Source organism: Sceloporus occidentalis, unplaced genomic scaffold (genome assembly GCF_023333645.1).
Source record: "Sceloporus occidentalis isolate IW3139 unplaced genomic scaffold, rSceOcc1.0.p SCAF_20, whole genome shotgun sequence".
Classification (NCBI taxonomy): Eukaryota; Metazoa; Chordata; class Lepidosauria; order Squamata; family Phrynosomatidae; genus Sceloporus; species Sceloporus occidentalis.
In genome coordinates, this window is record NW_028317000.1 from 4,662,598 (window position 1) to 4,686,703 (window position 24,106).

Genomic DNA, 24,106 nt, shown 5'->3' on the forward strand with positions numbered 1-24,106 from the left:
ACTAATCAATACTAATCAATACAAGGTTCTAAGACTTCTCTTCCCCCCACATTGCGCATGGAGTATTTGGTAATGTCCTCTCCATCTCAAAAATGAATGCATTTTGGGGGGAAAGAAATGCCAAAAATGATGATGATGATGATGATGATTATGATGATGATGATGATCATCATCATCATCATCATCACCATCAATACAAGGCTCTAATGCTTCTCTTTCCCCCCACATTGCTCTTGGAGCATTTGCTACTGTTCTGGCCTCTCCGTCTCAGTAATTAATAATTAATTATTATTAACAATAGTGCTTAATGTTGGGGCGATTGTATGGAGATGGTCATTAACTGGTATTTTTGTATGTAATTGTTTTTTATGTCTGTACGTTCCATGTTACAAGTTGGTCGATGCGCCGCAAAGTGTTGCATTCGTGTCTAACTATGCGAATGAAAAAATGGGCATCGGGTCCAGGGGAGGCAAAGGTGGGCATCCATGTGCCACACTTTGTTCACTCCAGTTCTATCCTGGACAAAAAGAAAGGACTTCTTTGCACATGGGTTAACCTGTGGAACTCAGTGCCACTGGATGCAGTGCTGAGCAACGGCTGATACATATATAAGCGCATGAAATGAAGTCATGACTGTAGTGGCATTTGGCAACATCTCCCAGCTGCAAAATAGCTAAACGCAACTTCTTTTCTCGGGGGAAACCTGCCGCTAGGAACCCAATTCCTCTCCAGCGCTTCCCAGAAGCGTTTGGCGGAAAGCAGGAAACCGAGTGATTCTGGACCTTTGATTCGATCCTGCCGGGTTCGTCTTACCGTCTTATTATGGAACGGCCGCCGTATCTTTCTTTTTTAAACTATTGATCGCGAGCCACTTTAAGTGCACCTGAACGTGAGGCGAGGTATCGACTCTCGCTATAAATATAAACGGCAATCAATAGCGGAGGGTGTCGAGAGACGGCGAAGGGTGGCAAACCCAAACTGGTCCGAGATGAAGCTGCGATTTTTGCGCATGTTCTAAGGCATTTCCACACTTCATACCTTTAAGGATCTCACCAATGAAAACCGGGACACGGTGTGGCCAAGCATCCTCAGAGTGGGATCAAGGCCGAAAAAGCTATTATTATAATTATTATTATTGAAATATTTGCCATGCCATCTGAACACATATTAAACCGTGAAGGAAGCATCTCAGCATCTCTGTTCAACCGGTTTATGTCTCAGTTTGATCCCACTTGTATTTTATAATATCCAAGGTTTGCAATAGGGAAAGGACCTTCAAAGTCTCCGCTAGAGAGATCTCTCCTGGATCACCATTCCCCCAAATACCCTTTTCTCAGAGTATTTGGCAGCTGTACTATATAGTCTTCTAGCCTACAATTCCAAATCCCTCATCAAACTACAAATCCCAGTGTCCCAAAGGATGGAGTGGCAACCATCAAAATGGCCACTGGACTGCACAATGTAGATGCACCCACAAAGATTCATTGCATCTTTTGCTGTCACTGCAGCGCTCTCGCTCTTAACAGTACTCATAAAATAATACAAAACACAACTTATACACAGGCTGAAGATCTGTTAAGGCATGCCTAAAAATGCTACTTATGTAGGGCCAAAAAAGTCATCATGGTGCAATGGACATACTCTATTGATAGCAGTGGAAGTGGAGTTGGGCACAGAGCATGCCCCCCGTGCCTTGTCTTTGCAAGTTGTCTCCATCACGCACCACATTGTGGTTGAGCATTCTATACTTGTGTGATACTTGAGCATCCTATACTTGTGTGGCACACGCAACGCCAATGTGAAGGGTAGCATGCGCCATCCAGCAAAACAAAAGTAATGTATGCATGACTACAATGTGAAATAGAGTTCTATGATTCGACTTTGCATTGTAGTTGCGCATCCTTGATCTCTCTATCTCTACATACTGTTTGCGCCATGTCATTCCTAGGCTTGGGGATGGCAAGAAAGAGCAAGGAGGCTCTATGCTGGAGATACGTCTCCCCCTTCCCCAAATCGCAAGCCATCCGCGCCGGCTCCGCTTAGGGACCGGGATCCAGTTGCCATGGCACCCGGGGCCTGTATCTTTGCTCCCCATCACCCTTTCTCTATTGCCTCTGGTTGCCGGGTTATCTCCCGTCGCCATGGCAACCCATGTAGTCGGGGACCAGTATCCCTTCCTGACTATAGGACCCCCTTTTATGCCTTTCATCCCCAAACCCACATACACACCACTCCCAAGTGACGGTTGCGGTGGTTGCTTATTTTCCTTATCTACTGTGTGCTCCTTTCTATCCTTCAAAGCATCGCTTTTCCTTCTGAGACAGTGTCACCATCGGGAATTGGAAAGAAATATGCCAAGGGGTCCTTTGGCTGGGGCTTGGAGGGCCGAGGTGAATAAAAGAGGGAATAAAAGCAGGACGGAGAAGGGAAATACATTCTCTTGTGGGCTTTATTCATCTTCAGGCTCCAAGATTATTATTTTTATTATCCTTTTTTGCTTCCTGCCGAGGGCTTATGTATTTGGATTGAGTCCCTTTGGGGCTTAGAAGCATCCATGTTTCGCTGTACTACGTCAAGGAGAGAAGGATTTTTAACACAACTTCTTACTCAATGCGCATCCCATCTTTCCCCTCCAAACTGGGACTCTGAGCGAAGTGGCGCACACTAAAAACATCCATGCAATACAATAATATTAACAAATACAGCGGAAGATATAAAAAGGAATAAAAGTGCGAGAACTTAAAATCCCCGGCGGAGGTGTTCCTAACATGGCCAACGTTTCGTGGCTTTACAAATTTGCAGAAATGTCGGAAAACCTGGTTGGTGACTTGCCAAAATGTGCTTCCAAGCTCCTGGTAAAAGCGTTCTGTAGTCAGGGTTATTCTTTGGGGCTCTCCATCCCAAAAACGAACACCCACAAGAAAAGCCACAAATAGGGAAGCAGACCCACTGAGAGCGACAGACTACTAAATGGCTTGTTATTGCTGAAAACCTTCAAGTCATTTCCAATTCATGGCGGCACGGATAGGGCAACCCTATCGTAGGGCTTCCTTGGCAAGGTTTGTTCGGAGGTGGTTTGCCGTCGCCATCGCTGAGGCTGAGAGTGTGTGACTTGCCCAAAGTCACCCACTGGGTTTCCATGGCTGAGCAGAGAGTCGAACCCGGCTCTCCAGAGTCATAGTCCAACACTCAAACCACAACGCCACACTGTCTCTCCTTCCAATGGCTATCACTGTGCAACATCACAAGCATCCCCTGGGTGAATATTGCAAAACCTGTTTGTGCGCCTTCAAGTTTCCAATTTATGGCGACCTTATCGTGGGTTATTTTGGCGTGATTTCTCTTCCACGCAAATGTCGTCTTAAAAACATCCCACAAATGCGGGTTTTTACCAACTTTCTGTTTGAGTTAACCCCAAACATCGTCTGAAAAACAACCCACAAATGCGGGATGTTTTCAGTTTACATTTAGTAGTCATAAACTACTAGGAAGAGGCAAGTTCGACGCTGGATTCCAGCCATTTATTTCAAGCCATGCACATAAGAAGAAAATAAAGGTAGTTAAAAGACCTTTCCGGCACAAAGGAGGCCAGTTGCCAAACTGAATAAAACGGAATAAAAAGGCCATTGCCTATCGACAAATTTTATCGCCAACAAGAAAAGAGCAGCTACCAAGAAGGCCCTCTCTCCGGTTCATACTCACTATGTCTCCAAAGGTGGCAATGAAATATATCTTAAGATCCCTGAATATCATAAAATCCCAAGGTGGTTTTGTACGGGAGAATATGGTCCTTCCAAAAGCCTGGACTTGAGGTTGCGTCGGGCTAAATTTAGACGCCTTGATAATTCAATAATATTCCACGGTATCAATCATACTATATTATATTACTATCCGAAGCACAGACGTCCTGCTCTTTAGCCAAAATGGGTTGCAAAAATAGTAGCGTCGCCGTTGGGGCCTTTGGATTTACAGATGTGACACACAAGGAATAAAGGGAGAGGAAAATAAAGTTCAATGCAAGGAATAAAAGAAGAGGAAAATAAAGTTCAATGCATATAATGAGAAGCTGGGGGGGGGGGGATACGGTTTCGGCGGCCGGTTTGCGAAGCCCATAATGGTGGACTGTTCCCTGTCCGAATCCATGGTTATGTATATTGTGTGGTTTAATGCTGTCCTCAATAACAATGACGTTGTGCAAAATAAGAAGGGGATCAGTCCCTGCCCCAAGGAGCTTGCAGTCTAAAAGTCAACAACAGAAAGGAAGGGGAAGGTAAAAACAGAGGAAGAATATGTATTTCCCTCCCATAGTAAAGATCTCTGCCCCAAACGTCTTCCACGCGAAGCACAGAAGGCAAGAGAATGAAGAGAAAGGAAAGGGAAACAGAGATCAAGCGAGGAGGAATATGCATTTAATTCAGTTATGTGCCATACCAAGGCTTGGTTTCTGCTATGAATACAACATGCATACTTGATAAATAAATAAATCCATCCTTTTTTGTTAGTGGTCAAGATCCTACAACGGAGGCCACGTTTTGTATCGTTATGCATCCATAGCTACCTCGCAGGAATATAAAGAAGATGTATCAAACTACAAAGATGTGCATCCAGCCACTGACAAGAGCGCTCCAACGCACACCGGGTGCTTCCAATGTGCACCAAGGTCTCCTGGTGAACACTGGGTGCTCCTGATGAGTACTGGGTATTTCTGATGTGCAATGGACACTTCTGAGGTGTATTTGATACTTGTGATGTGCATTGGACACTCATGACGTGTATCAGACACTCATGACGTGTATTGGACACTCGTGATGTGTACTGGACACTTGTGACGTATATTGGACACTCGTGATGTGTATTGGACACTTGTGATGTGTATGTGTATTGTATACTCGTGATGTGCACTAGACGCTTGTGACGTGTATTGGACACTCATGATGTGTACTGGACACTTGTGGTGCTCATTTGGACACTTGTGATGTGCACTGGATATCTCCGATGCAGATTGGACACTTCTGATCAAATGCATCAAATACTTCTGATGTGCCTTAGGTATTCCTATTGCACCCAGTCACTTCCAAGCGGGTGTCCAGATGTGTCTCGGGAGTGCGCCAATTTGTATCAGTGTCCATTGTGCATCGTCCACTGCACTGGCTACCATTGCGCAGGGGATGCGTGTATGTCGGACCATCATAGGGGGATCTGGACATTGCAAAACGGCTCGAGTCTATTTCTTATGAAGACGTACGCCCCATGCTGAATTCCGGACCTTATTCGTGATGCTTATGATCTTGTCCCTCTCCTCCTCCAAAGCTCTCAGAGCACTCAATGCTCAAATAATACGGAGCGAAATAACGACAAAGCCACTGTTATTGCAAGCCGTGGGTTTTCATGCGCCGTGCGGAGCAAAGAGAGAGACCCACAACGACATGGACAATTGCAGAAAAACAACAACGGCAACAACTACACAAACACACCATCAGTGTCTGAAATGCACTCCCTGCTCACCAGGCCAGAGAAACGATGGAGGGTGCGGGGATGAAGATGGAGGAGGAGGGAAGTGGAACAGATGCCCGGTAACCACAGCAACCAGAGAATGTACTCCATGGCAACCACCCACTCGTCTCCAATTTACCCATCGGGTTGCCATAGGAACCGCGCTGACATCATCACTTATCTCTATAAACAATGACCAGGAGACTTTGGAAGGGAGCAAGGGAGGGAGAGGGAAAGGAAAAGGAGGAAGGTGTGTCTGCATTTGGGAAGGGATTGCAAAGGGAAATGCATTTATTCATTTATTTATTTTAGGAACAAAAGGAGAAATCAGCCAAGGAGGAAGAAAATACAATTTAAAATAAATGGGGAAAGAGGAAATTAGGAGCACATGCAAGGAGTGAGTCTCCAGCTTTTGCACCCTTTCCTTCAAAGCATCCCCTTCCACTCCCTGGAATAATTGGTTTTTCTCCATATTAATAAGCGGATGAATTTTGATCAGGGCAGGCCCCCGGCGGATGTGCCACCATTCGTTCCCCACCGCAGAAGGGCTAGGCCTTGGAGGATCAGCGCCCGGACCCCCTACAGGGAGCTTAATCCAAAGCCCAGGACTTGGTTTTGCTGCCACGTTCCACAGGGCGGCACTGCGGAGTGGTTCGCTGCCATGCTCAACAGAAGAGGAGTGATGCATGTGGCATTGCATGCAGCCAGGGATGGGACAGAGTTAGGGCTGCAAGATCTCAAGGCCTGGCCCAGAGATGCCGGTACTTGTGGGGTGTCTCCAGGCTGGGCACCAGTTTGGCTGGGCTTAACTCTGGGCAGGTGGTGTGGATTGCACCAGGGGACACCTTAAGTAGAGGTGACCCTCAAGCATATCCCTCTGGGCAAAAATGGGCTGTGGCGTCCACCTGCTTCCCTTTAAAACCATAGAATCATAGAGCTGAATGAGACCCCAAGGGCCATCCAGTCCACCGCAATTCAAAAAAGATGTCAACAACTTGGAGCATGTTCAGAGGAAGGCCACCAAAAAGGTGAAGGGTTTGGAAACCATGTCTTAGAATCATGGAATCATAGAACTGGAAAAGATCCCAAGGGTCATCCAGTCCAGCCCCATTCTGCCATGCAGGAACTCACAATCAAAGTACTCCCGACAGATGGCCATCCAGCCTCTGTTTAAAGGCCTCCAAAGGAGGAGACTCCATCAAACTCCAAGGGAGTGTGTCCCACCATCGAACAGCTCTTACTGTCAGGAGGTTCCTCCTAATGTTGAGGTGGAATCTCTTTTCCTCTAGTTTGCACCCATTGCTCCATTGTGTCCTATTCTCTAGAGCAGCAGAAAACAAGCTTGCTCCATCCTCAACATGACATCCCTTCAAATACTTAAACAAATCTATCATATCAACTCTTAAACCATCTCTTCTCCAGGCTAAGCATACTCAGCTCCCTAAGTCTCTCCTTATAAGGTGTATGGTGGAGTCTCCTTCTTTGGAGGTCTTTAAACAGAGGCTGGATGGGGATGCTCTGACTGAGAGTTCCTGCATGGCAGAATGGGGTTGGACTGGATGGCCCTTGGGGTCATTTCCAACTCTAAGATTCTAAGGCATGGTATCCAGAACCCTTCACCATTTTGTCGGCCCTCCTCTGGACACGCTCCAGCTTGTCAACATCCTTTTTGAAATGCAGTGCCTAGAACTGCACACAGGTTTCCAAGTGACCAAAGCAGAAGCGAGTGGCACTATGACTTCCCAGAGCAAAGTAGGGCTGCAAAATTTCAAGGCCTGGCCCAGAGACTCCAGTTTGGGTGCGACATCTCCAAACTGGGCACCAGTTCTGCTCAGCTCAACTTTGGGCAGGGGTGTTCGGGGGAGTGCGGACCTCACCAAGTGACACCACTTGGATGCAGCAGGGCCCTTGCTTTTGCAAACCGATTGGACTCCAAAGGAGAAAAGGAAAGTCTTGCGTCTGTTGCCGGGAGGCCCATTCCGATGCTGCCATTGCCACCATGGAGGCAGATTAGGGCAGGGATTACCAGCATCCCGACACAGGTTTAATTTCCTCTGGCCATCTGGACCCAGTCGGCCAACGCGTTCCCTTTCTAGCAAGGACCGGTGTACGTTAATTTTCACCCACGTTTCTCCCTAAGACTTTGGGGCTGAGTGGACATAAGATGCCTGAGCTTGCCTTTGTTTGCTCATTACACACATCTTCATTTCCCACATCTGCGAATCTATGCGCAGATCACACTAATTTTCTCTCCGTTACAAAAATCCCAACTCCTTCTGGGAATGTGCAGAATTCCTTTCTCCGATAAAGATGTTGTCCGTTGTAAAGAAAGATCTGAAGGCAACATGTCTCTCCCTCTCTGTAGAGAAGCCTTCCAGACATGGTTAGACTGCAACTCCCAGCTTTCCTCACCTCTAAGTATGCTGCCTTGGGGATATTGGGTGTTGCAGTCCAATGTCATCTAGAAGGATGTACCTATGGACTTTCCCCTCCAACCCTTGCATCTGAGGAAGTAGACAAGTCTACAAAAACTCATGCTACCAACTTCTTTATTTTGACGAGTCTCAAAGGTGCTACAAGATCCCTTTGCATATTTTCCAGACTAACATGGATGTGTCTCAGCAGATAAGTCTGTTGGTAGATCTCTGGGTTATTTAGGTAGATGGGCAGGTATTCCTCTACATTACTGAAAACATTATGTTGCGGCGATTCGTAAAGGATTTCAATTCATTCCCCTCCATCTGGTTGGGGTAACCAAAATGGTTTAGGGTTTGGGGTGAAGTGCACGCAGTTGTGGGTTCAAACTACTGTACTTTCAACCTGTGCTTTGCTTCACCTCTCTGGTTGATAGATCTTGGGATGCTAAGGAAAAGCATACAGAAAATAAACCCTCCATCATGGAAACCTGGACACAAGTGGCCAAGAGTGTGTTCAAGACAACAAGAGTTGTTAATCGGGAAGAATATCCCAGCGAGGAGAGGCTGCAGCAGTTTGCTTTTGCCTGATCTGACTGGGAAGGGCAACGCTTTAGCCCCTTCTCTCCTCTCTACTTTGCGGAGTTAATCGAATACTTTGCACTAAAAAATATAGCCATGTTATTTTGGGAATTGTGGTTTATTGTGACACCAGAGCTCTCAGACACAGAAGGCGAAATCTCTCACAAAACTACAGTTCCCAGAATTCCCTAGCATTGAGCCAGGGCAGTTAAAGTGGTCTCCAATTGGATTATTTCTGCCATGTGTTTCGGACCTTAATCTCAAAGGTGCTACAAGATCTCTTTCCTTTGAACTCAGCTTGCAGCCACTGAAGTAAGATGAGGGCCTAGCCGTGATAGTCTGTACAATCAATACGTAAAAACTGCAAGCAACCGTGGTTGGCACATAATGCACAACCCTTAATGGCATCATCAGGGGTGTCTCTGGACCTGGTTCTGGCCTGAAAAATACACATGGAGGCTAAACCGGCAACTCTCTCGTGTGGAGAAGCTGCAAAGCTGGTGGGTGGGTTGCTCCGATCCTGCTTCTCTACCAAGGAAGGACGTGGCGCCCGTCTGAGATCAGAAGGCATTTGTCTTGATGCCACCTGCTCTAATCCAGCTCGCCCTGCCCCCTCTTCGCCAGGCCTTAATCCAGGGATTATCCAACCCAATCCCAAATCTCCTTAGATCCCGGCATGCTGTGCGTGGCCAAGAGGAGGGTAGGACCCACAACGCGTTTTGTGCCTGCTGTTTGCTTAGTGCCGGTGACCTGGGGAGGGTGATACGGCGCTCCAAGGTAAACGGCTCCAGAGAGAGAAAAGAGAGAGGGGGATCAATCATCTCAAAATATCCAGGGATCAAGCAGATCCCAGGGATTAAACCCTTTGGTCAGATCTGCTTGGAGAGTCCGCCGACAGGGAATACGCACTATGTTCTCTCTATGCGTGTCTGAATGAGAAGCTGCAAGCCACAGGGGTTGGTACTTAATGCATGATGCTTAATGACATTGCCAGCGTTGTCTCCCGGTCTCAGGTTATATTCCAGTTTAGTACTGATGATACAGAAAAGAAAGAAACCAAACACATGCAAAGCTGTCTTGGGCCTCATTCCCACTTACAGATAAATCCGTGTGCGATCCAAATTGATGGATCAATTTGATAGCGGAGTGCGGTTCCCACTACATTTGCCCCAATCGCATTTTCTGGCGTTAAAATAACCCACTTGAGGTTCACATTGACGAATGAATCGGTTCAAAATGGGCCCGCTCCAGCCTGGCCGAAGGGCAAATTTAAATCAATTCCGATCCGCATCTGGTTCACACTTGCGCCGAATCGATTTATCTAAAAAGACGCGGAAAACATCAGCGTCAAAAAGGTGCAGGTTAAATGGGTCTGGTGCATGCCCTCCATCTCCAAATTGCTTCAGAAATTTGATTTAAGTGGGAACCAATTGTGATCTAGTTTAAAAGGTAGTGGCACCTCCTTAGTGCCAAAACACCCTGCAGAAATGATCCGGTTTGAGACTGCTTCAACTGCCCTGGCTCAGTGATAGGAAATCCTGGGAAGTGTATTTTATTGTGGCACCAGAGCTCTCTGGCAGAGAATGCTTAATGTCTCACAAAACTACAGCTCCCAGAATTCGCTAGCATTGAGCCAGGGCAGTCGAAGCGGTCTCAAACTGGGTTATTTCTGCCGTGTTTTGGGAGGACTTTGGTTGTGTCATCTTGCATGGCGGAATGGGGTCGCATTGGATGGCCCTTGGGGTCTCTTCCAACTCTGCGATTCTGTGCTATGTTTCGTAAGAATTAATTCATTTGTTGCTGCAGCTTGTAAAGACTCCTAAGAAGGTTCTCTGTGTTTCCTTAGGGGCTATACAGATGGGTGGCATGCAGCCGGCCCTTTTTGTCCCGGATTGGTGCCCCTGCAACCGCATGCAGCAGCACCGATCTGCTCCCTGCAGCAAGCAAAAAGAAGCTGCCCCAAGTGGCTCCCTGGAACGGGCGTCATAAGCACCTTGGTGCGCCATGATGACGCCCCTTCCATGCTGCTCTGTTTGGGCATTGTGCCAGAGGTGTGTTATCGTGCGTGCTGTGCAAACGAGCATGCACCAAAATGGCACCCCTCAGGCGATGGTAGGGCTTGGAGTGTGCAGACGCTCAGCCCTCAACCCGGGCACAGGCCCCAATTCTGGCCGCAAAACCTGCCCTCGAGGTTGACCTATAGTCAAGTGTATATGGGTAAGTCCAGGAAAGCTCATGCTGCCAACTTCTTTCTTTCAGTGAGTCTCAAAGGTGTTACAAGATCTCTCTACAGACTGATTTATCCTTGAATCCTGACTTTCCTGGTCAGTCGATTTTTAATTTCTCAGTTTAGAGACCTTTTGCGTCTAAGGGTACACACCGTATATCCCCCCCCCCACTTTTGATGCCCGTCAGACACATCTGATGCCCACTAGTCACATCTGATGGCTACCAGGCACCTCTGATGCCCACTGGGCACTTCTGATGGCATCAGGTGCTCTTGGTGTGCCCTGGCACTTCTTAGCTAGTGCCTTGATGCCCATCAGGGAACAACCCAATGGGTATTGGTGCCCATTATGCACCCCCCGCTTTATCAAGCCAGACACCCCAACCTCTCCCGGGGAACATATGTATTCCCCAAGACAGAAAGCGGACACGTCTGCAGATGCCTGCCTTCCCCGACGGACACCGCTCCCGCCTTTGTTAGCTCAGCCATCCTCCCGCTTTGGGGCACCTGTCTCCTTTCCATGCCTCCCCACCTGATCCTGCAATCCTCCCTCCACCAGGAGCCATGCTGGACCGTGGTGTTTACCTGGCGGCGGTGCTTTCTTTTCGTTGGCAGTTTCCTAGCAACAGGGCAGCCAGGTGATGCGCTGGCAGTGGCGGCAGTGGCGGCAGAAGCAGAAGGGAATATATATATAACAGATGTTTCCAGACAAGTCCCTGAACAAAAGGAGGAATGGGAGGCGCAGGTGGCTGGGAGAAGCCCGAGAGGCATGGAGACCAAAGCCAGAGCTGGACTGTCTATCGCTTTCGATTATGATCGGCAAAGAATCTACATTATTTATTATCATTATGATTAATAAGTTCCTTCGTATGCTGCCTTTCTCCCAGAAGGGACCCAAGGTGGCTCACGGGTTAAATAGCATTTCAAAAACACATTATGAGAAAAACATTTAAAATCACCTAGAAAACCATATAAAACCACGTAAAAATATACAAAAGCTAAAAAGGCACAACCAACACACACACAAAAGCCACTGTTTATTGTTACACCACAGTCTGCATCTCGTAACTTTATGAATTCGCAACTACTTTGCAAAGATGCAATGAAATTGCAAAGATGCACATCAGGCACTTCTGATGGCCACTGGGCACCTTTGATGCCAATTAGACACTTCTGATGCCCACTGGGCACTTCTGATGGCTATCTGACACTTCTGATTCCCATCAGCCACATCTGATGCCCACTAGGCACCTCTGATGCCCATCAGACATTTCTAATGGTTATCAGGTACTTCTGATGCCCACTGGGCACTTCTGTCTTTGGGCACTTCGGATGCCCATCAGACACATCTGATGCCCACTGGACACTTCTGATGCCCACTAGTCACATCTGATGGCTATCAGGTACCTCTGATGTCCACTGGGCACTTCTAATGGCCATCAGGTGCTCTTGGTGTGCCCTGACACTTCGTAGCCAGTGTCCTGATGCCCATCAGGGAGCACGCCAATGGGTATCAGTGCCCATTGTGCATCGGACCATGCCACATCAGTTATCCCATCATTGCACAATGGATGCTCATACCTTGTAATGTCATGGCAATGCTAGGTGAATATGGATATTGATTCCCCCTCAACCCTTTTGGCCATATTGAGTAAAAGGATCAAAGCACAAAAGAGAAATATTACAAGCAACACACACACACAAAAAAAATACTACAAGCTACAAATGCTAATAAACAACCTGTTGCTATTGCGTGCCTTCCTATCCTGGGGCTTTTTGGGGCTGAGACAGTGTGGCTTGCCCAAAGTCACCCAATGGGTTTCCATGGCCAAGAAGGGATTTAAATCCTTATGTTTAGAGTCATAGCCCAATGCTCAAATCACTAGACCTTCCTGGCTCCATAACAACAACTACAAACTACACACATTTAATAAACAAATCACCAATAACAAAAGCTACAACTGACAACATTAAAAAAAGGATGACTTCCAACTATCTCTTCTTCTGCTACGATCTATTATAAGCTCCATCCCTCTTTACTCTCTCCATTAATCATCCTCCATCTATATATTTAACTCTTATCAATTAATAAAACCAACAGCCGTCGAGACACCCTTGTTATTTCCCTCCCCAAAACACACTTCACAATTTCTAGTCTTTCCAAAATCTTATTCATTTTCTTTGCCCAAAAGAGACCAAGCGCCCGTCTCTGCCAAATCCTTCAGCCAACCCAATCAATGCCATTTTGCAAAATGCATAAGTCATACTTGTAGAGGTTTTAAGTCTATTACTTTTCAAGGTTTGGAAAAGGCTGGCAGATTCTCCTTCTCCGAAGGCCTTTAAACAAGGGTTGGAAGGGCAGGGCATTCCTGCATGGCAAGGGGTTCAATTAGATGACCTTAAGGTCCCTTCCAACGCTACGACTCTATGCTTCTTTGCTACCATATTTGCTGCCTTGGGTCCCTATACCAGGAGGAAGGTGGGATATAAATAAATATAATAATAATAATATTAATATTAATAATAATAATGATAATAATAATAATTGGAGCTGCTGCCAGGCCAGGAGGCAGAACACCTGCTCGCTTTAATAGGTCCCTTTCGAGCTCCTCCTTGAACAAACAGCTGCTTGGAAACCGGTGAGAGAAGACTAAACAAAAGAGCACATTTCGTCCGACGGGCGCAAAGCGGGTGAAAGAGGACCGCCGCGTGCCCTCCGTCCTCAAACAGAGGAGAGGAACACCTGCTCTTTGTCATCGCGTTACGAAACTACAGAGATAAGAGAAGCTGGAGGCCTGGGTTTGAATCCCCACCCGGCAATGGGAACCCATTGGGTGACTCTAAGTCAAGTCACACTCTCTCAGCCTCAGGGGCCGGCAATAGCAAACCCCTCTGATCAAGTCTTGCCAAGAAGACCCTATCATTTTGGCACAGATTTGTTTTTCAGATGGGTTTGCTATTGCCATCCTCCGAGAGGTTGTGACTTAGGGTCGACATTAGCTGGAAACAACTTGAAGTCACACAACAACGACAACAACATTAGTGGGCCCGCCTTTGCCCAAAGCTGGGTTTCCTTGCAGAATTTTGTGCCCCCCAAAAAGCCAAACCTCTCCCCTTCCGAGAGGCAGAGTGGAAATTTCTGCAAACGCATCGCGGTGACGAAAACGCAAAACTGCGTGTAGAAAAATAAGCCGCGCACGGGATAAAGAGTGGTGGGAAGGAAGGAAAAGCAGGTGGTGGAAGGCAGAGGAAGAAAAGAAGGGGGGGGGAAGGAGAAAAGAGGTTCTGCCCCACAAGACAAAAGGGGAGCTCCCTTCCAAAGAGAGGGAAACATCTGCTCCCCGGACCCACAAGGGGTTTATAGAGGGAAACAATGTCTCCCAGCCCCATTTCTCTCCAACCCTTTGGATGGTAGGCTTCTGTGTATGGAAGAGAGGAAAGTGAGAGAAAGAGAACAGGGAGAAAAGGAGAAAAAGGTCCCTTCTGGAGAGGTCAGCTTGCAAGAGAGAAAGAAAGAAAGAAAGAAAGAAAGAAAGAAAGAAAGAAAGAAAGAGACTCCCAGAAATCCTGGTCGGAGGTTCTTCATGGGGATGCAATTGGTCACTAATTTCAGAGACAAATTGCAAATATATAATTAAATATATAAGTAAATATTTATAAATGTATAAATAGTTTTTTGTGGGTTTTTCGGGCTATGCGTGGCCATGCCCTAGAAGAGTTTATTCCTGACGTTTCGCCGGCAGCTGTGGCTGGCATCTTCGGAGAATGCATTCTCTGAAGATGCCAGCCACAGATGATGGTGAAACGTCGGGAATAAACTCTTCTAGAGCATGGCCACAGAGCCCGAAAAACCCACCCAAAAACTATGGATGCCAGCCATGAAACCCTTTGACTTCACACTTCCTCCCATTGTTAGAAAGCCTCCCAAAACTGCGCATCTTTGGAAGACTCCTGGACTTGTCCTGTGCAAATGTTGTTCAAAAAGACACCAACATACCCCGCTCCGGAGACAACATTTTCTGGGTCGAAATAAGTCTTTCTGATCAATGGCAAAAGAGGAGTTGTGCATTGCACAATGGGCATGGCGCCTAGGGACAGTGCGTTGCACGTTTCACGATGGCACCCAGTCGTTCGCACAATGTTGCTATTGAGGCTTGAGTAGCGCCAGTGCACTGTATTTGTATATGCAAACGTTTATTCTATGTTGCTGGCTTTCAGTTGTGGTGCGGGAATGCGACTGGAACCCAGTGCATGGGTTGCCTCTTGAGCTAACTGCTGGTTTGAGTGGCTGAGGGTTCGAATCCAAATCCTAAACCCATGGTGGGCCTTGACTATTGGATTCAGATGGCACCGTGAGCTCAGCTCCCACTTTGAAAGCACGTTCGGCCATGTCTACAAGAACCAGGCTCCAAACAGGACTTGACAAGATAACGGATTGATTTACAAGCAGATGTACAAGGAACTAATCAAATGAAGCTTCTTGGCACAATCCCCAAACGCATCCCTACCGCAGGGACTGCCTTAAACCAACTAAAAGAGGAGGATGGAAATGCGTATTTGGGGGGGACTTAAGAGCCCAGTCTAGACTTAAAGAGAGACAAGGACCCTGAATCACATCTTGGAAAAGTTACTTTTTCGCAAGGACTACAGCCGCTAGCATGCTACAGACAGCATGGCGGATTCCTTTCCTTTTTAATCCAAAAAAGGGAAGGGAAGATAAGAAGGAAGGAAGGAAGGAAGGAAGGAAGGAAGGAAGGAAGGAAGGAAGGAAGATAAGAAAGGAGGGAAGTGAGGCAGGGAGGAAGGATAAAAAGAAAGGAAGAAAAGATTAAGAAGGGAAGGAGGGAGGGAGGATAAGAAGGAAGGAAGGAAGGAAGGAAGGAAGGAAAGAAGGAAGGAGGGAGGGAGGGAGGGAGGATAAGAAGGAAGGAAGGAGGGAGGGAGGGAGGGAGGATAAGAAGGAAGGAGGGAGGGAGGGAGGAAGGAAGGAGGGAGGAAGGATAAGAAGGAAGGAAGGAGGGAGGGAGGGAGGATAAGAAGGAAAGAAGGAAGGAAGGAAGGAAGGAAGGAAGGAAGGAAGGAAGGAAGGAGGGAGGAAGGATAAGAAGGAGGGAGGGAGGGAGGGAGGGAGGGAGGATAAGAAGGAAGGAAGGAAGGAAGGATAGGAGGGAGGGAGGGAGGGAGGATAGGAAGGAAGGAAGGAAGGAAGGAAGGAAGGAAGGAAAGGGGAGGGAAGGGATCCATGCCACACATTACCTTTAACTCTGGGGTTAGTTAGGAGGTTAGACAGGGATATAGCTACAGAAAGGGAGGCAAAATGAGGACATCTAAGAATACTCCCCCCCCCCAATAAATTTTCCTCCATTCCCCAAATCTCTGGCATTGCAGTAACCTGCCCACTATGTTTTCAGGGCTGATCTGGGATTCGAACCCGAGTCTCCCAGAGTCGTAGTCCAACACTAACCATGCCACACCATTTTGGCTCTTTCAAATCTCTCAATAAGTTTCCTCCCCAAGACTGATTCAGAGGAGGTTTGCCATTGCCTTCCCCTGAGGCTGAGAGAGTGCAACTTGCTCAAGGCCAGGCAGTGCGTTCCTGGAAGAATTCGAACCCTGGTCCCCAAAGACCTGATCCAGAAAGAAATGGGGCAGAGGAGGCATAGCAGAATATTCAAAGATGCCCCAACAAAGCTAATAGACAAAATACACAATAAAGGCATGACTGTTTGGTGGATATTTGATATTATCGGATCAACTTACCCCTGGCAGAGTTTTCTGCTCATGGAGAGCGCTTTGGGCCTTGAGGGCGGATTCGCGGGCGCAGTAGGTCAAGAAGGCGCATCCTGGAGGAAGAGGAAACAGAAGAAGAAATGGCAGTTTAATCCAACTTTATGCGCTGCTCAGTGCTATGTTTAAACAAAGGAAGACCAAGGAGAACAGTTTTCTGCCCATGTGCAAAGAGCCATCGCTTGGGATCCTATATATGACCTGTTATGCCTAGCTACATAGCAGAGGTGCTAAGGAACCCCTTTGTCGAAGGGCACAGATGCATAGCAGGACATGGCAAGAGTATGCCCAAGGCGCACTGGTGTCTTGATGTGCATCGGGAGTACATCCCATTGTTTTCTGCCCATGTGCAAAGAGCCATCTCTTGGGATCCTATATATGACCTGTTGCGCCTAGCTACATAGCAGAGGTGCTAAGGAACCCCTTTGGCGAAGGGTGCAGATGCGTAGCAGGACATGGCAAGAGTGTGCCCAAGGCGCACTGGTGTCTTGATGCGCATTGGTCACTCATCCCATTGTGCATCGGTCACTTGGCCAGCTCTGCAACTTGGTACCATAACAGCAGCCCTCTATTTATTCATTTATTTCATTCGTACGTCGCCTTTCTCCCAGAAAGGGACCCAAGGCAGCTCACAGATAAATAGCGTATCAATAAAACATTGCAATAAAAACCATAAAACATTTAAATGGATGCGGATATTATGGAACTGCGTGATTCCAATATCCGGAGATGTACATCCATTTACAAAAACGTAAGACCCAAACAGGATTCTGATCTCTGTCTATACTACCCTGTTCATTCAGTTTCATACCATTTTAAATGTTGTTGTTGTTATTACTACTACTATCATCATCATCATCACCATCAATAGTCTGTCTAGCAGTTGTCTTGCTTCGGTTCACCTATTAGACAGGTTTACCTCTATTAACCATGAGATGTCTTCAACAAAAACTTTGGTATTGGTGTCAGTCGTAACCGGGAAGGAATAGAGATACAGACTCTGCAGCTAAGTTGCAGTAACAGAACAAAACCTGGTTAGTAAATCACAAAGTTATGTGTGTAGACACTGGGAAGAGCAACGTCCGATGCGTGTCGGGTATTTTTGAAGCATGTTGGGCACTTCTGATGCACATTGGATACGCCGGTTGTGGTCCGGCATTGCCAGGCCAACATCTGGATGTGCTTCAGGGAGTGTCCTGATGTGCATTGGTGCCAATTGCGCATTGGGTCAGGGCACACCAGACACTCCTCCATTGTGCAATGGATGCCTGTTTTGTCATTGTAGTTCCCAAGTGAATATGGACATTGCAGAACGTCTCAACACAGTTGTCCATGCTTAGGGCCATTGACAAAGACATATTTCCCAAGCCAAACATAGACTCCTAGTATGTTATGACAGCTGAGATGTATGCGGTAGATGATAAAAAAGCAGCCAAAGGTCAGAAAACGAAGCCTAATGAGGAACAATTTAGTAAACTGGGGCCTCATTCCCACTACCTTTTAAATCAGATTGCAAATAGGTTTGAACGGGTTTAAATGACCATGGTTCGCACTTGAACCGATTCACACTTGAACCACCGCTTCCCAGCTCCAAATCTCTCAACTCCACTTTATAAATGCTTTAAAAGAAGAAAATTTTCCCCCAAAACTAAACAGAACAATTTCTCACCTGCGCTCGATCGACATAAACATCTTTCTACCGGCAGCGGCCCAAACGGAAAGAGCTAAAAATGCATCTGTCGATAAGAGCGAGCGAAAGATGAAAGGGGAAGAAGAGCTTGACAGGAGAATCTCCTGCATTGATCACCCTGAAATGCCAGCCTTTTAACCCAAAGCAAGACACGGCTCCTCGGTTTGGAAAGAAGAAGGACAGGGATGGAAGTGGATGAATAGGAGCTAGTGGCTAAAAATGCAATTGGACTTTTGGGATCAGGTTCAGGAAAGTGGTGGAAACGGTCTCAGTGTTTGCTTTGCAATGCAACCACAAACTCCGAAAAGTATTGCAAATCTAGAAAGGGGTAACACAGTATGTGATATCTCTATCTCTATCTCTATCTCTATCTCTATCTATCTATATACAGCTCTCTTCTAGGCCAGCATTCTCTGACGATGCCAAAGCCACAGATGCTGGCGAAACGTCAGGAATAAACCCTTCTAGAACATGGCGGCAGAGTCCGAAAAACCCACAAAAACACCATAGATGCCGGCCCTGAAAGCCTTCGACTTCACATCGGTTTGCAATGGGCTCGCTATTTTCTTTGCAAGGCGAGTATCCTACAGAACTCCAACCCCAAGAGATGGAAGGAAGCCCCTTCAACAAGATAGGGATACTCTGAAAGCGTCCGACCGAATTTGGAGAGATTTGCTCCTAAATTAAGTCTGCCCAGGACTGCTGCTCTAGATTTCCTAACTAAAATATAATGTGTGAATGGCACATCACAACGGACCCACAAATATATGCATAGTGCTCAAGATATCTTCTTTCTCAGTTATCCATCATTGCTCCGCCTGCCTTCAAAAGTGTGTTTTAAATGCTGAAAAACAGCATGGGATGAATAGTAAAATCTCTCCGAATTCGGTAGCAAATTCAACTACCAGAGACAGAGAGAAATGCAGAATTGTAAAACTGCAGGATGTCAGATTAGGAAGGGATCCCAAAGGCCATGTAGTCTAGCCCAGTGTTATATAGGAATCCGCAACTAAAGCACCCCTAAAAGATGACCACCAAATCTTTGTTTAAAGAACTGTTTAAAGACCCACTGAGGCCACTCTTACAGACATATAGGTATAGGGCATGCTTATCAAATTTGCAGATGACACGAATTTAGGAGGAGTAGCTAATGCCCCAGAGGACAGGATCAAAATTCAAAAGGACCTTAATAGGTTAGAAAGCTGGGCCAAAGCTAACAAAGTGAATTCCAACATGGAGAAATGTAAGGTACTGCACTTAAGGGGGAAAGATTAAATGCACAGATATAGGATGGGGGGCACCTGGTTTAAGGAGACTTATATGTGTGAAAGGGATCTAGGAGTCCAAGTAGACCACAAGTTGAACATGAGTCAACAGTGTGATGCGGCAGCTAACAAGGCCAATGCGATTCTAGGCTGCATCAATAGAAGTACAGTGTCTAGATCAAGGAAAGTAATAGTGCCACTATAGTGCCACCTGGAATACTGTGTCCAGTTCTGGGAACCACAATTCAAAAAGGATCTTGAGAAACTGGAACATGTCCAGAGGAGGGCAACCAAAATGGTGAAGGATCTGGAAACCATAAAGCCTTAAGAGGGGAGACTTCTCCATATTAAGTAGCTAGGAAGGTTTAACTTGGAGAAGAGACGGTAAAGAGGTGATATGATAGCTCTGTTTAAGTATTTGAAGGGTGTCACATTGAGGATGGAGCAAGCTTGTTTTCCGGTGCTCCAGAGAACATGGACATGGAGCAATGGATACAAACTATAGGGAAAGAGATTCCACCTAAACATTAGGAAGAATTTCTTGACAGTAAGAGCTCTTTGACAGTGGAAGACATTCCCTTGGAGAGTGATGGAGTCTCCTTCTTTGGAGGTCTTTAAACAAAGGCTGGATAGCCATCTGCTGGGGACACTTTGATTGTGAGTTCCTGCATGGCAGAATAGGGTTGGACTAGATGGCCTTTGGGGTCTCTTTCAACTCTATGATTCTACAGGCATCAATAACTAAAGCAATCTGGAAAGATGCCAATCCAATCTCCGTTTAAAGATGGAGAGCCCATCGCCCACCAAAGTATTTCATTCTACTGCCATTCTCACAATAAAGAAATATAGGCTGAGCATCCTTTATCTGAAATGCTTGGGACCGGAAATGTTTTCAGATTTGGAATATCTGTTTCGATTTATTGCCGACAAAAGAAAAGACGGCCAGCATGGTGTGGTGCAGTGGTTCCCAAAACTTTAATCCTCCTGATGTTTTGGACTTCAGCTCTCAGAATTCCTGATCTTTGGACAAGTTCTGGGAGTCGAGGTCCAAAGCGGCTGGAGGACCAAAGTTTGGGAACCATTGGCTTGGTTTGAATCTTGTTTGTGTTATTGTAACCCACCTCGATCAATAGGGAGAGGCAGGATATACATAATAATAATAATAATAATAATAATAATTATTATTATTATTATTATTATTATTATATCTCCGCTCAGCTGTGGAAAGACACTGGATGAACCTGGGACAGTCACACTCTCTCAGCCTCTGAGGAAACCCTTGGCGAGAGCAAATCTTGCCATGATTCCTTCATCTGAGGGTCGCCATAAATCAGACGCAACCTGACGGCACACAACAACACAACAAGAGATGGGTCCTGTGTGTTTGCATCCACCTTTGTGAATGGAAGGGAAGAGAAGCGAGAGGACCATTAGAGGCTGAGACTGTATCTATTCCTTCAAAGGAAAATTATACCTGTACAATCCTAAATTGCAGCACATTTTAGAAAGGAACAGTGCGAGTGGTGAGTCACCTATCCAAACTTTTCCGACAACGTACAATTTGCCCTTCTATTTCCCCGGTCCCCGGCCTACTCGCGCCACGCATTGCGCATCGATTGTGCGACCCACAATTTAGTAAATGGACCATCGGCTATTATCTGGAGTGACAACGGCCCTGGAGGCGAGGTGTGCCAAAGGACAGCATGTTTTTGTATTAAAAGACGTGGAAGAATGGAAAGAAAACTTTCTTGAGATGGTCCAACAGTGGTATTTGGTTCCTCGGAAACCATCAAAAATACACGAAACGAAACAGGACCTACGTTGGAAATGTCACTGGATCCCCAGATTTGCAAAGTGCACAAATCCAGACTCCAAATCTAGAATCTGAACTGCTTCACTTATGTATCTCCCTCACTCAATGAATACTGTAGGTAACTAACAGTCCGCACTGCAGAAATAATGCAGCTTGACACTGCTTTAACTGCCATGGCTTAATGCATTGGGATCCTGGAATCTGTAGTTGGTTGCGGCACCAGAGATCTCTGCTAGAGAAGGCTACATATCACACAACAGTACAAATGCACATTGCGTGGAGCCGCTAAGACTTGGTGAGGCAGCCACAAGGGAACTAAACAAGTGTTAACCTATATAGGCCTGATTCCCATTACCTTTTAAACTGGATCACAAATCGGTTTGAACTGCTTCAAATGACCCTGGTTTCTACTTGAACCGAAGCGTTTTGGAGAGGGGGGCCATGTGCCAGACCCTTTTAACCCACTTTTTGATGCTGATTTTTTCCCCCGTGTCTTTTTGGATAAATCGATTCCGCGCAAGTGTGAACCGGATGCGGATCGGAATCGATTTAAATTTGACCTTTGGATGGCCGGAGCAGGTCCATTTCGAACCAATTTGTTCATGAATCCATCGATTCGGATCGCAAACCGATTTATTTGTAAGTGGGAATGAGGCCATAATTGAATACTAAAGTCAGGAGCATCTATGCCATTGTGTTTGCCATCTCTGTGCATGTTTGGCAAAGCTGGAGATTGAAGAAAGTGGACGGGAAGAGAAAAGTTATGGTGGGCCCTTGGTATCTAATGGGGTTTGGACTAGCCATGGGTACCAAAATCCATGGATGCTCAAGTCCCATGAAATTTAATGGCGTAGTGAAATGGTGCCCCTTATATAAAATGGAGTTTAAGGAATGTGTTGGGGGCACAGGCCCGAACTGGGGATTGCATGTGGCCAGAATCCATTGTAATAGTCTTGAACGAGGAGTATTTTAATAGTGTAGACAAGCCCTTTGGAGGTAATTTAACCACAGAAGACCATCTGTCTGGATTGCTTTAGCTCTGCATGGCAGAGGGTTCAGAGCGGATGGCCTTTGGGGTCCCTTCCAAGCTTAGGATGCTAACACAAACATGCACCTTTAGCGTTTCAACACCTCACACTTTCAGCTTCGTGTCCCTGAAGAATGAGAAACCACAGATTCCCATCCTGCAAACGCATGCACAAACACACAACGCTACTGACACACAGACCCACAGCTCGCCAGCCCAAAAAATCCTGTTATTGTAGGGTTTCACTTTTCACACCATTAAAATCTAGGCCAACGCTGACGGAGAAAGCAAGCTGCGCAGGTGTGAATCCAACCTGCCGTCGTCGCCACAACTTTCTCTCTTCCTTTCTATTTCTCTCTCTCGCTCTTCCCTTCCCTTCCCCCCTGCCACACTTTTTCAAAAATTCATGAGCCAAATATGTTCCTTTTCTTCTAAGCCGCAGCACAGAGTCTATATTTAGACGCCCTGCCAGCGAGTCTGTCGCAAGGAGCAGCGAGGCGGAATGGCAAGGAAAAACCCGTCACACTCCGGCGGACCCGTCTTTGGGCGCCACGTCAGCCGAGCGGATGGGCCGCCAGGGGCCTGGACGGCTTTCCGGAGGGGAAGAAGGACCAAAAATGATGGCAAAGGAAAGGTTTGGAAGGAACCATCTCCCCTTCCCCAACACAAATCTGTTTGGGAAAGAAATAATGCCTGCAAGTGACCCAATGGGAAAAGCGCCAGCCAATGCCAAGCAGACCGGTTGCAGGTCCAAAGGATAGGCGGGTGCCAGCAGGCCACAAAAGGAGGAAAGTTTGGCACCTGCACCACAAAACTGGTCAAAAGCGAACAGACACAGTCAGGGAGAGAAATATATCTGTACAGTGGGCCCTTGGCATCCGCTGGGGTTTGGTTCCAGGATACTCTGTGGATACCAAAACCAGGGGATGCTCAAATCCCATTATATACAATGGAACAGTAAAATGGGGTCCCTTATATAAAACTGATTTTTGGAATGTATATTTTTGGAGATTATTTTCAAGCCTTGGATGCTTGAATACATGGATAAAAAAAGATCAGTGGATACGGAGAGCTGACTGTAATAGACAACCCTTTTAGAGCGATAATAAGTCTTTCAATCAATGCTCCATACAAATACACCTCAGTGAATGAAGAATTATCATCACCATCACCATCACCACCATCATCACCACCATCACCACCAACAACAACATCACACCTTTCCCCTTGTTTGGAACAGTTCTCCAAAGACAGTCAAAAGCAAGAAGATTCGGGTCACTTTGGAGGTATGCTGTTTAAATGATGCATGCGTCCGAAGAGTTTGGAAGATGTGCCCAAGCTGTGCTCCGTTCCTTAGGACTGGAGCGTGGCTTTGGCGTGGCTTCCAGACTCTTTGGACGCATGCATCATTTAAACAGCATACCTCCAAAGTGACCCGAAGCAGCTTTATTTTGGCCTGTCTGTATGGGTCCTATGTTAGGATTCACCCAGGTGCTAGCTAAGCTGGGGATTTGCACTCAGCCATTTCCCCTTGCCCTGAGCTGAGCCCACCGAAAGAGGAGGATTTGCACCCTGGTCTCCTGCCTGGATAACATGAACAGGGTCAGACCCTGAGATCTGCCTAGATCAACTGGATAGATAAGTGAACCAACCACAAAGACACATACAGATGCACACATACACACACTGCACCGACTTTTAAAACCTCAGCAGTGTGGTGTAGTTGTTTGAGTGTTGGACTATGACTCCGGAGACCAGGGTTTGGATTCCTACTCAGCCATGGAAAGCCATTGAGCGATCTTAGTCAA

General features: G+C 46.6%; 1 protein-coding gene across 5 annotated transcripts in view; it reads right to left on the reverse strand.

The window, feature by feature from the left end:
- Positions 1–24,106, reverse strand: part of LOC149301822 (CUGBP Elav-like family member 3-A) — a 67,289-nt gene that overhangs the window by 30,242 nt on the left and 12,941 nt on the right. For all 5 annotated transcript variants that reach the window (XR_016272127.1, XM_089483215.1, XM_089483214.1 and 2 more), the window contains exon 2: positions 16,477–16,559. Coding sequence is in view for 4 of the 5 variants with exons in the window: in XM_089483215.1 (XP_089339341.1) it covers positions 16,477–16,559 (83 nt within the window). In the remaining variant the exon portion in view is untranslated. The remainder of the gene's footprint in view (positions 1–16,476; positions 16,560–24,106) is intronic.